This window comes from Diadema antillarum, unplaced genomic scaffold, assembly GCF_040938485.1.
Source record: "Diadema antillarum isolate AM-2024a unplaced genomic scaffold, OU_Dant_1.0 seq00001021_RagTag, whole genome shotgun sequence".
In the NCBI taxonomy this organism is placed as follows: Eukaryota; Metazoa; Echinodermata; class Echinoidea; order Diadematoida; family Diadematidae; genus Diadema; species Diadema antillarum.
In genome coordinates, this window is record NW_027271856.1 from 242,428 (window position 1) to 259,509 (window position 17,082).

Consider the following 17,082-nt stretch of genomic DNA (forward strand, 5'->3'; position numbering starts at 1 on the left):
AACGAAGCACATTTCTTTTGTTTTTCTTTGTCAGTGGCGCTCAGAAAAGACTTCGTGATAATGAAAATTTTGTTATAACCGTCTTCGTTATAAGCGAATTTTGTACCATGACTTTAATGGCGATAATTCTGGGACCGGAAGTTTTGCTTCGTTATAACGAAATTTCGTTATAACCGTGTTCGTTGTAACGGGAGTGCACTGTATCTTTTTTTGTGTACTCCGTCTCTGTCTTAATTTGCTTTCTTTGCATTGTTTCATCAATTTTGTAACTATTTTGCTGTTATACCGTTAACGCTCATTTCAGAATTGCCCTACTGCATTATTGGGCATTAACAACTTATAATATCAAGGACGTGGAAAGAGATTGTCACCTCCTTGGTATGATCACCGCAGAGCATTACCTCCCTTGACAATTACTCCTTATCAAAATTAGGCTCCAAACAATCACCCCTCTTACAATAACTCTCCCCCAGAAAATATACGTCTCTCATTGTTATTTTCGAACAACGTTTTCTATTTAAATTGAAAAAAAAATTCATATCGTCTGGTTTTGGTCGAGACCTAACTTCAGGCTATAAACATCTTTTGGGTGAGATAATTAGAAACCCCTTACGAAATATTAAAGAGCATGTTATTCCAAGAAGGATTCAAGTTTTTGTGAAAAAAAAATACTCTTGAAATGGCCGGGATAAAACAGAGCAGCCCTATAATGTAAAAAGGATTCTGTCAACTACAACTCTCTATAGATCTATTCAAAAAGAGGGTGCAGGACAAAAGACTTCATTAACAACTAGGGGCGTTTTGAAAAAAGAAAAAAGAAAAAAGAAAGAAATACCGTTAAACTCGAAATATTTTACTCTTTCTCATCAGACTAACTTATATTTGAACTGGATTTCCCCTTAAAGTGTGGAGAACATTTCATTTGAAAACTAGCACAATTCTACTTGTATGGAAAGCAAGCTGTAATTTTACTCTTATGACAGATTAGGGCACCGTTTGATAAAAGTTGCCAGTTATGACATCTTGTTAGTCTCTAATATTTTCAATAAAACCATGGGTTCTGCTTGATTGATAAGTTCGAGTCACTGACTTGTTACCATGGACCTGCTTTGATCGACCTACAACGATTGGTAATTGTGTGGAACTGACAGCTTGTCAGGACTGATAACTTTCATAAAACCGTGCCTGGATCCTATCAGAAATTATGGCTTTATATCGAAGGGTATATGAATTGCAGTGAAATCAACTCTCGTTTTCTTATGTTTATCGTCTAATGTGCTATAACGGTAGAAAATGACAAGCCAAAAGAGTAAATGATGACAGTGTAAGAGAAAGGTGCATCTTCTGATATGGTGTTATGAACTTATTATGGAAAAATTACAACGGGTGGTAACTTTCGGGGGGGGGGGGGGGCGAGGAGGGAGGGTTGTCCAGTAGGTAAAGTATCAGGAGGGGCGGGGGGGGGGGGGTTCGGGGTATGGTTATGGGGGGGGGGGGTAGTAATCCGGGTGGTAGTTATCCTGGGGGTAGTTATCCGGGGAGTAATTATCCGGGTGGTAGTTATCCTGGGGTAGTTATCCGGGGGTAGTTACCCAGGGGGTAGTTCTCCGGGGGTAGTTATCCAGGGGGTAGTTATCCGGGGGGGGGGGGTAGTTTTCCAGGGGGTAGTTATCTGGGTGGTAGTTATCTCGGGGGTAGTTATCCGGGGGGTAGTCATCCAGGGGGGTAGTTACCCAGGGGGTAGTTATCCGGGGGGAAGATGTCCTAGGGGTAATTGCCCTTGGGGGTAGTTGCCCTAGGAGGGTATGTGGTAGATGACCGGGTGGTAGTTAAGTTGTCCTAGGGGGTAATGTCCCTGGAGGGTGATTGCCCTAGGAGGGTAGTTGTCCGGGGGGTAGTTGCCCTAAGGGGGAATAGACCTGGGGGGTAATTATCCGGGTGGTAGTTATCCGGAGGGTAGTTGCCCAGGGGATAAGTGCCCGGATACGCAATAAAAGAAGTGCACGAAATCTCCCCGATGGGTAAAGGAATCGAGCGGGTGAAGGATACTAGTACACTGTAATTGAAAGAGGATACCCCCCCCCCCCTGCTCTCATGAGGGAACTTGAATTTGTTGCAACTGAATGAAGTGACAGGTGTGGTGCACACTATTGATGAAATATTCACAAATCTGTAAATCTAAAAGTATATCATGGCCTATAGGCATATATATAATGAATTCTAGAAAATGGGAACGGACCGAGTGGGGAAGGTGTGCGAGGGGGTAGGCCTATCCCCCTCCCACGCGAGGAAGATTTTGCATTTCATATTTGGACAGTTTTCTATAAAAAGAAGGCAAGAAAATATTCCACATCTAGGAAATCATTGAGGAGGGGCCGGGGCAAAACGATGCGCTTGCCCCCCCCCCCCCCCCTCCCCCCCACCCCTCCCCCATTGACGCCCCGGGTGCTACTCTGGGAGTACCCCTAACCTCTGCCTAAAAGCTTGATTCGATGTTACGTGTATTTACCACTGGAGGTGGTCCCACCTCTCTGCTGGATTGTACAATCCCACTTCAGGAGCTCACACACAGCTTCTGTGAGCTCACACAGCGCAGGACATTTTCCATCTTTGTATTACTGCACAGTGCCGTATATTAATTTTTGTTTTTAGCTTATAGGGCCTAAACTTTTGTGTAAACACGCTCAAAGTGAAAGGTCAAAATCATGTATATAATGGTTAAATTCTTAAAATATCACTATTTCCCCCATATCTATATGCAATATCTGGAGGTATAAGTACAGGTATTTCCAAACGAAACTTACTGCCTGACCGTGATTTTCTCGTAATTGTATTTATTTTTATTTTTTTTTTAGGGGGGGGGGTATGGGAGGGGGGTAAGGGTCAAGGATCAATGTCAGGTAAAATGTAATATTAAAATTCGACTATCTATTGTTGAAATACTATTACCCATGCAGTTCCTTAATACCTTGGAAATTACCCAATTCACAAACTTAAAACAAAATATGGTACACGTATTTGCATACCCTCATTACTACACAATGACGCGTGATAGGGAAAGATTTGGCCATGATGGTCAAAGGTAGGTGAAAATACTGAAATGACAGAATTTTATATTTTTTTTTAAATAACCGTTGAAAGTGTTGCTATGAAAATAGTAGTAAGTAAAAAGTAGTGAGAAGTAAGCAAAAGTAAAAATGCTCAAATTCCTTAATACTTCCTCTCTTAAACAATAAAAGACATCCATTCATACCTAATTCAAGGAAAGTAAACATTCGACGCATCAAATTTAGTGACAAATTTGCCATTTTTTCTGCCAATTATGTGAAACTGTCGTGTAACATTGTCAAGACGTACTCTACACCTGCTGAGAGAACAATGTAATATGGCGGAGGAATACCGGTCGCCATTAGGACATCTTTATTTGTGTGGGGTTTTTTTAATTATTATTTGGTACAGATGTCACTGAGGATATCCCTCATAAAGTACAGTACTTGTGCTTTCGTTCAACATGTCTTTTTTAAATATTATTTTTAAACAATTTTAGATCATTTTTACATACCTTTATATCGGTGACGTTTTCATGTTGTACATTGTCCATAGGTACATGCTAATCGGCCTTCATGTCAGTTTCATACATAATGGGACTAAATAGGATGGTAATTGATGATTACAATGTATTTACGTGCGAAACAGTAATAACTGTGGAATTCGTCTATCCTCTGCACAGCTAGAATTGTAAATTTATATATCATGTTGTTATACAATATTCTTGTTCCCTGGACAACGACTTACTGTGAATTCTTCTTGTATTTTCACAGCAATAATTCATCATATATTCAGGAGTTATGTCCTTTAGACAGCTTCCCTATTATTTATACGGTATACCTGTGTGCTTATTGTGTCTATTTGAATGTGTAAAATGATTGATTGTTGGCTTTGTTCAACATGGATGGAATGAAAGAATGTCCCCCCTCAACCTACCCCTTTCTCTCCCCCCCCCCCCCCCTCTCTCTCTCTCTCTCTCTCTCTCTCTCTCAAGCAACACCGTGCCTTTGGGACGCCTGCGCGTACACACTTAACCCTCCAAGCGCACACGATAAAACCATAAGCGCACTGTACGCTGGCGTCCAATTTATGAGTTGGCCAGACTCTCTTAATATACGGCACTGTTACTGCAGTATGTAGGACGCCATCTTCGATGTCAAAGGACGAATTGTTAGTAGTGCACTTGCAGTTACTCAGTATTATTCGCGTACAGAGTGGGTGATTTCAAGTTCGGTGCTAGTGCTAGTGCTAGTGCTATCTCAGCACTAGCACCGGCAATAAAACCGAACTTGAAATCACGTCGGTGTTGGGAGTTGACCTCAAAATTATGACGTATTTCCGGTTGCTGGTGCTGGGCTCGGTGTTGAATGTCGTCTGCTGAACCGAGCTCCGCCGTTTGTGTTAGCGATTTACGTGCTTTTTCGCCATTGACTAACACTAGCCCTTAGGGATTAACATTTTTGTCATTTCAAGTTCGGTGCTGGTGTTAGCGTTGCCGTGCGAGACTCATATTCACGTCCATAATAGATGCACGTTTTATGTGCAAAGTCTATGCTAATGCAGTGGTCGCCCACGTAACGTACACGAACACTCTCGACATGGCTTTATAAATCCGAGCCTGGGAGCAAATTTAAGATAGTTGTATTTAGGGGAGTGGATGAAATTTGTGGCATTTTAATCTGTCTTCCTCACTATGTCTCTAAAACTAAGCAATTTTGTCTACATCTTTTAATATTTTACTGTAATCACGCACAATCACTTTTTTCGTCGCGCAATTCCCGCGGAGCTCGCGGTGCTGCGATTCCAACACCTAGTGCTGGTGATCGATAATTTTGATCGGTATCGCCTCGTTAATCTGACCGTCGGTGTTGGAGCTCGATTTAACGCTGTTATTCGGGGGCTAGCACTAGCACTAGCACTAGCACCGAACTTGAAATCACTCAGTGTATCGGGTACGGTCTGATATACAATGTACATTACTGGGAAGGAGATGGTCGTAAAAAGTGTGGTAGCATTATATGCACGGGGATACTATCAACAGGAACAGTACCGCCCCGTCTAGCATATCGTTAGCTGTCGCCTGCGAAGCCGCCGCCGATGAATCGAATTTGCGGCTTTACCAACAGATGGACTACATGGAGGATGTCAATGTGTGCCATGCACGAAGTGTGAGTGACTTTTACCGGACATAAACTCGAGCAGTAACTGGCGCTTCTGCTGGATCATACGTCTTGTTAAGTTGTCATCTCGTGTTGGTACCGGTGATATGTTCATGTTTGCTGCATGAAAACATCTTCTTGCAACCAACAAGTTTCAGCAACATTATTACTTCGAGTCTCCACAGTCCATTAGTATCTACAGTACGCGTACGTTGTAGGACATTCGTTGCTTTTTCTAGCAAAACGCTGGTGTTTGTCCGTACACGTCGCGGCCGCTCATCTATCGCTGGCAAACAGGGTCGTACATTGTAGAGCTGGCCTGTGAAAACGCGAATAATAGAGGTATTTCACTGATGAAACCAGCATGGCGGTGCCTAACAGCAGAGATGTTGTCGGTGAGTGAGTCATCATGACGAATAATTCTTGACTAGACTATAGGAGCTCTGGGTTTAGGCACCTAAGCCCTACGTAATTTGGTATGTTTGGTCTAAAATACCTTGTGTCATAACATGCATTCCGGTTCCCACTTAACCTTACCACTGTGCATTGGTTGCATTGAAGTGACCGACGTTCGACGACTCCCCCGGGCCCCCGGAGTCGGGTAGCGACAGGGGCTGTACGTCTACTCTCTAGTAACTGTTAGACGTTGTCATTTTCAGCAGTGGGTGTACGTTTCCTTCATGAATATCTTTATTAATTGTAGAAAACTAAAATATAAGGAATCCCCATAATCTATGATATTCATTCAATAATCGGTATGCGATTTTTTTTTTAACTACGTCAAAAACTCACCGAAATCCCTGACTAAAATCAGGTCTGTAAGCGTCCATACTGCTCACTCCTCATCTTCTGCGTGTTATTTGAGAGGCAGTCACTCTCGTATACTACAACGTAGCGAGTCGAAAATATTAATGAGCTAGATAGTCGCTAGTCGGCAATATGAATATTCATGAGCTAGTCGGAGAGCGGAAGTGACTCATGCAAACATCAAACCATTGCCGGAGCAGCACGCGCAGATACGAGTGCTTTGCGTAACACGCACTGGCGCACGGGCGTACGTAAAACGCTACCACTTCCAGTTGCGCATGCGTGGTAGTTCATTGATTTTGTGAAGCTCTCGAAGAAAAAGATGCCACTGCACAATCTACTGTAGTTACTCCGAAAAATTCAACAATAAGGTCTGGATACCAACGAAACACCAAATTCAACTCCACCATCAGCAAAATACGACGTGGATGAGTGGTAAAAATTATTTTTATGTTAAAATCTAACCAAATAAAAGACATTTTATGTGATTTTGCCGTCAATAGCGACGGTCGTTTACAATGTTTAAGCACTAGTATATCATGTCAGACTGCTGTGCTTCGCACAGCGGTCTGGTCAGGCAACCCCGGACCCAACTCCCACCATAGTCCATACTGGCATTAGACCATACTCCTTTCCGCATCCCATCTTCAACCGTAGTAGCAACATAGTAGGATGGTAGGTGTTCAACCCACCGACCGGGTCCATAACGACCGGCCGCGCATTATAATGGCATTGCGCGTACAGAAAGAAAATGTATGCATGGGACTACGCGCAACGGTGTTCGATTCTTCACTGGGCTACGCTACCGAGTAAAATGTGGCGAAAACAACTAAGTTATTCGTATTCCCTCTAAATTACCGAAATTTAGCAAAATCGAATAAGGTTTATCGTGTAACTACATATAACTAGGCCTACCTTTGCTGACTCGTTGTTAGATGTAGAGTATCCTTCCGTAATAAATTTGACGATTTTGACCGCAAAATTGTCACCGCCGCTTGTACGATCGTGCACACACGTTACACATACACATGACATAAACATTTTGTCGCCCGCTACGACCGTACGAGTTGATGCAGAAACGAGAAATGAATGTGAAAAAAACAAACCGACTCATCTAATTTATTTCAATTATGATGAAAAGTTTCCGAATGAAAATCAATTCAAATTCATCAAACAGTCCTTCATAAGTAATATCGAAGGATTCAAAATATATTCAAATATTATTGGGGAAAAAATGACGGCTAGAAAAAAACAGCGGCCTGTCGAAAAAACGCATTTAAATGCCCTTTATATGTATTGTCAGGGTGGTGGGTTGAAATGAGCAGGGCAACTGAGTGCGGAAAAAATGACACCCCACGCGTTCGAAGCCGCCATCTAAGAGCGCGTACCTCAGATCACATTTTCAGTGCGCGCTTGTGAATCCGGAGTATTTTCTCCACACGGGAGTAAAATTTCAGGCAAATTGTGAGATTTTTCATGTTTCTATTGATAGAAAAACGTTAGGTGTCCGGTATTACGAACACCCAACCATACTCGTTATGATCGATCGTCTAACGTTACCATGTAGATTATTCTACATGAGATAATAAACGGAAAGATCTTAACTCCGCAAATGCCATGGGTCGTCAGCAGCACACCAGGGATCATCAGTGTTTCGGCCATTTAAGTGCTGTACACCTCCCCCTGGCTGGCCGATGCTGCGCTGGGATCCCCTTGACAGCACCCCCATGGCATTTCAAAGACAAAACAAAACAAAGCAAAACAACACAAAACAAGACACACACACACACACACACACAAAAAGGAAAACGCTTGGCCTCAGTCACCTCTCCTCACTCCAGAAACACTCTCTCTATACCCCCCTATTCCCATCAGCTCCCCAAGCCTTCCCAACTATCCATGCAGATCCTGTCTCTGCTGCCCCACAAATTCTCCTGATCCACCTTTCCCCGTCCCTACCACCTATTCCCATCCCTCTGACCCACCTCCTTACCGATCGTCCAGCAAATCCCCTGCACCCCCCCCCCCTCCACAGTATGCACCTCTGCTCTCCACCCCCTTTTCTCACAGTCCTCTCTCAACTCAGCATACCTATCCAATTTTCTTTCCCTTGCCTCATCCATCCTTGTCTCCCATGGCACAGTTAGCTCCACCATTGCTAACCTGTGCACCTACCTAGCCACCAGCACCATGTCCGGCCGAAGGGCAGTTACTACCACCTCCTCTGGCACTGTACGGTTCCCCTCATCCACCCGCACCTCCCAATCGTCTCCCGCTACTAAGATCCCCCCACCATCATCCCTCTGACCCTTCCTTCTCACTCTGCATCTCACCCCCTCCTTCACAAACTGGATTCCCCTCACCCTAGGAGGCCCACTCTTCTTCCTTGCCTCCACTGCCACCCTCACCACCTCCGCCATCTCCTTCAACACCTGGTTGTGCCTCCGTGTACAAACAGGCCTGTAATAGACCTCCACATGCTGACAAAATGTGCTCTAATGAGCCCTTCGCCTTGTTGCAAACCCTGCATCCACCATCCTCAACCACTCCACCACTTTCTCATAGATCTGAACTCCTCGGTGCCTATCATTCAACTTGCCCTCATACCACCGCCCAAGGCTCTTTAGCCCCTGCTCAGTGACCTGAGGGATATCTTCTCCCCCAATCTGAGACCTCCTTGCCACCACCTTCCCCTTCCGCACTGACACTGAGCGACTCTTCTTGGCCTTGGAACTTCATCCGTGTCCAGGCCACCAACTCCTCTAACCTATGGAGGCCATCCTCGACCTGGGTCTCGTTACCAGACATGATTGTGAGATCGTGTCTGGTAACGATCGTGTCTGGTAACTGGTGTCTGGTAGATCTACCACCAGTTGTAACGTTACTCGTTTGAAAGTCCTGTTTACCTTTGGGAGAAGTGATTTAAAAATTTTCAAGATATCACATTACATGCATATGTATAGGTCTGTTGTATCACAAAACATCCTACCATATAAAATTTTCGCAATAAAGCCTAAAATATATGGAGACATCAGTATTTTTCTTAATGAACCATAACTGTAGACGGTTTAGTCTGGAAACATTTTTATTATAACTATTGTTCACATTTTGTGTATTTAACAATACTTAACATCAATTATATGGATTCAAATTTTAGCAGTGGTTGTTTCTATCCCTAACTCACATTTTAGAACACTTTTAAAAGCACTAATGCCAAGTTTTTGTTTCATCTGCAAATGGTAAATTATGCCTTTAAGATAGAGAGACTAGCCAAGCAGAAGCATAGCCGTAGGGTATGCACTCTCTGGGCCAGGCCAGGTGAAAGAGTGGATAGACATAGTGCCCTCCGGCCCTGGGCCCTGCCCTCTCAGACTCAGCAGTCGTAAACTGCGACCTCCCCATTCAGGACACTATTAGAAAGTAACCTTGGCATCTCTTCTAATGTTACATGAAAAATTATTTGAATATCTAACATTAGAGACCTATCTATCAGGTAGCATACGATCTGCAAATTTTAAAGTTATTTAGTTTCTAGATGTAGGCCTCCATTTTGTATGTTCTACCCGTAATCAGCCGGTAATACTAATTGAAATAGTAATCCAGGGGTTACCATTTAGGGCCATGTACAGTTATGACCTCAGAAAGACAGTGATGTTTTTTATTTTTACTCTCACATGTTTCAGTTTCCCCATCTTGTCGTTGGAATCCTACATCGTACTTTATCAGTAGAAGGGTGTAGATGATGAAATAATTACAATGTTTGTAAATGGTGCCAGATACAAGCGTGTACTGTACAGATGCAGATATGGAGATCATGTACACCTGTACACTGTACAACTCACAAGGACATACATACAGTACGTGTATATCATGTACAACCATGTACATCTGTACTTGTCAGCACTGTCCACAATAAGTACATTCATAGACCCCTCTGTCGTTACACGTACACCTATTGTCAAGTTATGGTGGCCTTTAATACTCCTGAACAATGGAGGAACGCTTGAGTTTGCCTTTTTTTAAATTCTTTTTTTTTCTTTTCACTCTCAAGAAGAGATGGCCTGATCATGAAAATGCATTGAAAATGACAACAATTTTTGTTGTATTTGGATGAAGTATTATGAAAGATTATAACGATTTGACATCACAAGAAAAAATGAGACATTTCTATGAGAGAAAAAGATTCAGTGAACCAATAATCGATTTGTGTCATTTCTTTTTCTTTAGAACTAAAGATCCCTCATCAATGTTTATCTCCAATGCCCTTGCTGCATTGTATTGAATGGCAATGAATCTGATATTATACAAATGATGCACAGGATAGAGTGCGTTAGTGTAGGCGTAGTGCACTCGAGGGTATTTACAATTGTGAAACATGCACGAGGCGAAGCTGAGTGCATGTTGCACTACATTGTAAATACCCTCGAGTGAGCTACGCCTACACTAACGCCACGAAATAATCCTGTGCATCATTTGTTTTATAAAATGGGTCGAAAATTCGAAAACTAACATCAATTTTTCAGCGTTTTTCACGTACCTTTGTGAGTCAAGACGTCCGAAGATGTTCGTTCCAAACTTTTACGCACGTCGCACTCGCGGAAGTCCCGCACATACAGTCGATAAGTATAATGGGGGGTTGGGTTTCCGGACACCCGCATGAAAACTTACTTATTTTACATAGAATATGCACCCTTTACCTTAAAGACTTGATATAGACTCCTCATATAGGCCTACTAGACAACATACTCTGAAAACGGCGTGAGAATTAACCTGCTAAATCGTTGGATTTGCTCTTCAAAGTGACTCCATGTATGCGTCCGGTCCCATAACGCTTGGTCTACTGTACTGTACAAAGTGTACGTATAGTACAGTATACGTACAGTACGTACGCCACATACTAGGTGTTTCAAAAAACATTTCCCACTTTTGATTCTTAATAATTCATAAACTCTATATCAGATACCATTGTCATTCATGTGAGTGATAGCTGAATACTGTACAATTTGGTTGAAGGTGGTTTGAATATGAAAGCATAAATCAGTTTCATGAAATCCATGATTAATTTCACAGTTAGGTTCCAGGTTTTGCTCTATTTTCAACCCTCTGTACAAAATTTCACTTTGCACAGTGGTCAATGGGTGTGTATGGGAGTGTGTGGTTAACACCTGACAATGGTCCTGAACAATGGCCAGGGTTTGAATGCTTCATTATTTATTCATGAGAAATTCCACTGTCACAACTAGTCTTTATTCAGGCTCTGGCAGTATCTGTGTAAAGTCAAACACCTGCCGATACTGTCTTTGAGTCGCGACAGTCCTCTCCCTACTTCTGAAAAACGAAATTACAATGAATACCTTCTGTTCTATCGTAAACATGGTGACAGGAAGAAAAGAAAATCAATTAGAGTATACACTCTTGTGTATATGGAGCCTTAAATAAATTTACTGTGAAACAAATCGCCCCAATGATAAATGCTGCTGAACTCTTTACCAAAAATGATCTCTTTTTATCGAAAAAGCGAAAATTTGTCAGACTATTTAATTAGTATACATACACTTGTAGACAGTTGTATAAAAATGAGGAACTTTAGATCATTAAATGCTTGATTATATCCCAAATTTAGTGATATGTGAAGCAAAATTTGAAAATGATTGCCAGCTGGAATGAAAGATGGTGTTTGCAAGCACATGGAAACATGTGCTTACTTTTTCCATGTGCATGCATTTTACCCTTTACCGAGCATGAATTCAGACTAGCAGTGCCCAGGGCAATCAACATGAATTATTGATTAAGCATTCATGTGCCAGGGAGCGCGAGACTGACGCCCCGTCAACAGGTGGTTCAGGCATGTCTATTGTTCAGGGCCATTGTCAGCACACACTCACATACACATCATTGGTTTCTGTGTAAAGTTTATTTTTGTACAGAGGGTTAAAATTTGACCAAAATCTGAAACCTTACTTCAAAATCAATCTTAGATTTAATGAAACTGATTTAAGCTTTCACATTCAAATTACCTTCAACAAAATTGTACACTATTCAGCTATTACTCATATCAATGACAGTTTTATCGAATGAACAGTTTCAGAATTATTAATGATCAAAAGTGGGAAATGTTTTTTGAAACACCTAGTATGTTATGCACAAGGGAAGACAGGCCGGCCGGCCGGCAGCCCGAACTAGAAGTTGTTTACAGGATTGACAGCGCGTACGCGTATGCATGCAATTCATCAAAGGAGCCGCCGCGCGCAGACGATCGGCAATCTACCATAGGATTACAGGCAGTGCAGTTGTACTGAAGTAAAGGAAGGAGGTGTGTCTCATTTCAGCGCTTCCTATTGGCTACATTCTTGAACCCATTTTATAACAGGAAATATTAGCCCTAATGTGTGCAATATTCCCTGCTATTCCATGAATTATTAATCCATCCAATATAGTTATTATTATCTATAATCATTACCTATCAGAAGGCATAAACTGTAAAAAAGTATTTTATTTAGAACTCCGAGACTTTGAAGTTGACTCTGCACTGAAAAAGGAGTGACTCGCACACCCCGTGCGTGTGTAGTATCAAAGATATTTGTGCGCTTGTGAATTGTACGTAACAAGAGTTTGTGCACATATTGTACATGTAGTACAGCACAAGCGTTGGCGCATTCAGCAAGTGCTCGCACAAGATATGAGACAGTATACAATGTATTATTGCACGGCCTCTAAACGATGTTACACTGTAAGTATTATACAAAATGTGAACGGTAGTTTAAAAATTGTTTCTAGACTAAACTGTTTACAGTTATAGTTTCGTGAGAAAAATAGTGATGTCTCGTGATATTTTAGGCTTTATTGCAAAATTTTTATATGGTAGGATGTTTTGTGATACAACTGACCTACACATGCATCAAATGTGATATCTCAACATTTTTAAAAATCACTGCTCCCAGTGGTAAACAATACCTGTTAAGTTCCTCGTGTGAGATTTGGTGTCTCAAAAATTGCTTACATAAGGAACCTTATTAAACTGGTTGTACGAGGGTGGAATCCATATTAGGCATCAATAATGAACTGTTTGTTGTTATTTTGGGGGCACTCACATAGTTTTAAAGATTTTGAGAGAAAATTGGGTAAAAAACAACAAATATGAAAAGTATGGCCAATCTCTCAGGTGGCTTTCGTGTCCTGCGAAATTACATCAGGGCACGTTGATAGCTCATTTTTTGTGTCTTATTACAATATTGCACCTCATACATACACATGACTCACAGGACAGTACAATACGTACAAACTGTACAGTCAAACAAACTTGTTTGCTACAATGTTTATACATTGATATCAAGCATGCTTTTCATATAAAGTAGCAATGCATACGTGTGTAATATTAAGAGGAAGTGAGTGCACATTGTATGATTCAGCATTAGTTCATCATCTTCAATGCATGTGCTGAATACCCTCCTTGATGTACAATGTACATGTATTCATATCATTTGTTGCTTTTTGTTCCACTCTGTGAGGATAAGACCATGACCCACATGTCAGATGTAAACATTAACAGAACAACGATCGTGGGCAATTGGGGCTGGAAGGACAAGATCTCAAAGAAGAAGGATGAAGCAGTTGTAGCAGCTTCAGCACACTTTGTGGATGCTGAGGCAGCAGTTGATGCTAGAGAAGATGAGGAAGGTGGTCCAGCTGCGATCCTGCTCGAAAGAAATTTTGGTTGTCATCTTAGACGGCACCCTGGAGTCTACTTGGTGAGAGCGCAAGCTCTTTTTATGCCTGCGCCACGAAGTGGTGCCGGAGGCATTATGTTTTCAGGTTGTCCGTCCGTCCGTACGTCCATCCGCTTTCGTTTACGCGATAACTTGAGTAATATTGACTGAAATTTAACCAAACTTGGTCCAAGTATAAAGTGTGATGGGGCAATTACTTGATTAAATTTTGGGTGAAATCGGCCAAAGGTCAAGGTCAAATCATGAAATTGTATCTGTTTACGCGATAACTCAAGGCTGGATCAAGCAAATTTCACCAAACTATGTATGAGGATGATGTATGGTTGGACAATTACTTGATTAATTTTTGAGTGAAATTGGACGGAGGTCAAATGTCAAAGATCAATGTCAAATCCTGAAATTTATCTGTTGACATGATAACTCAAAACTGGATGAAGCAGCTTTCACCAAACTTGGTCCAAGGATGATGTAGTGTATGATGGGGCAATTAGTTGAGTAGATTTTAGTGACATTGGCAAGAGGTCAAAGGTCAAGGTCAAATGCTAAAAATGTTGCTATTTCCCCCAAATCCATGCAATGCCCGAAGGTATTTTCTTGAAGCTTAGTGTAGACATGTACTACTGCATAAAGATTCTCCAGAGAGAGTTTCATGTCGTAAGGTCAAAGGTCAAAAGGTCAAAGGTTAGGTGAAAATGTTACAATTTCACTTTCCTCGCAAATCTTTCAATGTATCTTCATGGAACTTGGTGCATACGCATGTACTGACTGACAGGGATTATCTAGGGAATTTGGGGGTCATGGGTCAATAATCAGGGGTCAAAGGTCAAGGTCAACTCTTCAAAATATTACTATTTCCCTCATTTACTAGTATATGCAATGCTTGCATTATTATTTTTAAAACTTTATATACATGTATTACCTAATGGAGATTCTCTTGGAAATTTCCTGCCAGAAGGTCAAAGGTCAAAGATTAAGAGTCAAGGCGAGGTGTAAATGCAAAAAAAGAATCTATTTTATACTGTAATTACACTCTTTCTTCATACCTTGAAAATTGCTCAATTTGATGCATTTTAATAAACTTATAAAAGGGTCAGTCAGAAGTCAAGTAAAAATCCTCAATTCCCCAAATACATGTGTACCTGCACTCTTTTATAGACAATTATAGCAAACCTACGTTGTAGCTCAAGGAAAGTGAACATTCAAGATACTTGATACTGACAAACCTGTCATTTCAATGCTTTGCCAGTTATGTGAAACTGTCATCACACATTGTGAAGACATTGCACTATACACCTATTGGGCAAATCATGCATTATGGCGGAGGCATCAGTCGCCATATTTCTAGTTTTTTGTTTTTGTTTCTCAAGTTGCTCAAGTCAGCACAACTGCTCAATTCAGACAGTTGGCAGCAACATTTCTGCTGAAGAGATGGGCCCCGTAGCGGTACCCAATTTTTCAGAGACTATTTTACCACCTATAGATGTCAACTACTAAAGCATATAATCAGAGTTGTTGACTCCAGAGACATTTTTATGCCTCCGCCACGAAGTGGTGTCGGAGGCATTATGTTTTCAGGTTGTCCGTCCGTCTGTCCTTCCGTCTGTCCGTCCATCCTTCCGTCCGTTCTTCCGTCCATCCGTAATGAATTTTGTGGACAGGGTAACTATCAAAACCTTTTGAGGTATCCTAATGAAACTTGGCATGTATGTGTATTAGAGGGTGAAGTTGTGCCTATCAAATTTTGGGTGCACATGCTCAAGGTCAAAGGTCAAAAGGTCAAGGTCAAATACAGGAAATTTCACTATTTCCACCATATCTATGCAATGCCTGAAGATATTTTCTTGAAACTTAGTGTATATATGTATTACCCAATTAAGATTCTCTGGTGAAAGTTTGGGTCATGAGGTCAAAGGTCAAAGGTCAAAAGGTCCAGTAAAATATTAAAACTTTACCTTTTTTCTCTGTACCTTGGAAATTGTTCAAGGTATCTTCATGGAACATAGTATATACATGTACTGACTGGCAGTGATTATCTACAATTGTAGAGAATTTAGGGTTCATGGGGTCAAATGTCAGGGGTCAAAGGTCAAGGGCAACACTTCAAAATATTACTATTTCCGTCATGTTTATGCAATGCCAGCAGGATTATTATTTTTTTTTACACTTGGTGTACATGCATACTAACCTAATGGAGATTCTCTGGAAAGGTTTTTTACCCGTGCCGATGAAAATCGGCAGGGGGTTATGTAAAGGGTTCCGTATATTTGTTTGTTTGTTTGTTTGTTTGTTTTTTGTTTGTTTGTGTACAAGATAACAGGAGAACGGGTAAACGGATTCGCACGAAATGTTCAGGAAATGTTTGGATAATGACAGGAAAGAATCGATTAGATTTTGGTGATAATCGGTTGACCCTTGCAAATTCTGTGTGACCTTGAAGTTTTGACCCCATGGTATAGTGACCACTCCAAACATTTCCTGTTTCTTACTTTGTGATTTTCCGCTACCATACGAAAAATAACTCCCAAACGATCCAACTTCGCTGCTCAAATGTTCGTAAGAATTCCGAAATTTACGTTTATTTGAGGGACTATGTCCTTCTGGATTTATGAAAGTTCGCTCTCAGTCGTCAGAAACTGGCCCGTATTTGTTGATTTTCCAAATTAATAGTGATTCTTTTTTTGTTGGAGGAGCATTCCTCAATCGTGGAAAAATTTTGCTCGGTCCCAGTCACACTGCACGATATGTGCGCTCAATGTCAGTGCATGTTCAAGGCCGCTGAAAATGCATCGCGCTCTACCCTGTTGGCGCAAAATTGCATCGGGGACGTTGCGGCGCTTGTTGGTGACCGAATACTGGTGCAGTAGACATTTGCATTCAACCCTTGCATTGAATAATTGCCGTAGGGGTAATTGCCCAGCTAGGGGGTACGTAAATTTTGTTTTTCTTTTGCGCTTTTGTGGATACCATCAAAGATCGTACACTCATGACCTTTGATACCATCACACTCTCGGCTTGCTATTTCTCGATTTTTAGCGCTTTTTCGGCGACCCGTAGACCCTACTCTTAGAAATGGACTTAAAATTTAATTCGCACGCGCTTGGAAAAGTTCCGATTCTGCGCTTTTGACGGTAGAATTTTGGGGTTTTTTCGATGGATTTTTGGAGGAGACTAAAGGACTTTCCTGTTGTGAATGAGTGTTCCAGTATGTGAAATGATGTGATTTGCGTGTGATGTGACTTTAGAACCAAAGATCGTACACTGAAGTGTACGATCTTTGGTAGAACTCACTGGCTGGTGATAAGTGATAGGGCCTACTGGTAAGTGACCGAATTCTGGTAGGT

General features: G+C 41.5%; 1 protein-coding gene across 1 annotated transcript in view; it reads left to right on the top strand.

Moving 5' to 3' along the window:
- Window positions 1–5,063: 5,063 nt before the first annotated feature.
- Window positions 5,064–17,082, top strand: part of LOC139742799 (dual specificity mitogen-activated protein kinase kinase 4-like) — a 50,037-nt gene continuing 38,018 nt past the window's right edge. The window contains exon 1 of the mRNA XM_071653314.1: window positions 5,064–5,602. Within this exon, the coding sequence (XP_071509415.1) occupies window positions 5,572–5,602 (31 nt within the window). The 5' untranslated portion in view covers window positions 5,064–5,571. The remainder of the gene's footprint in view (window positions 5,603–17,082) is intronic.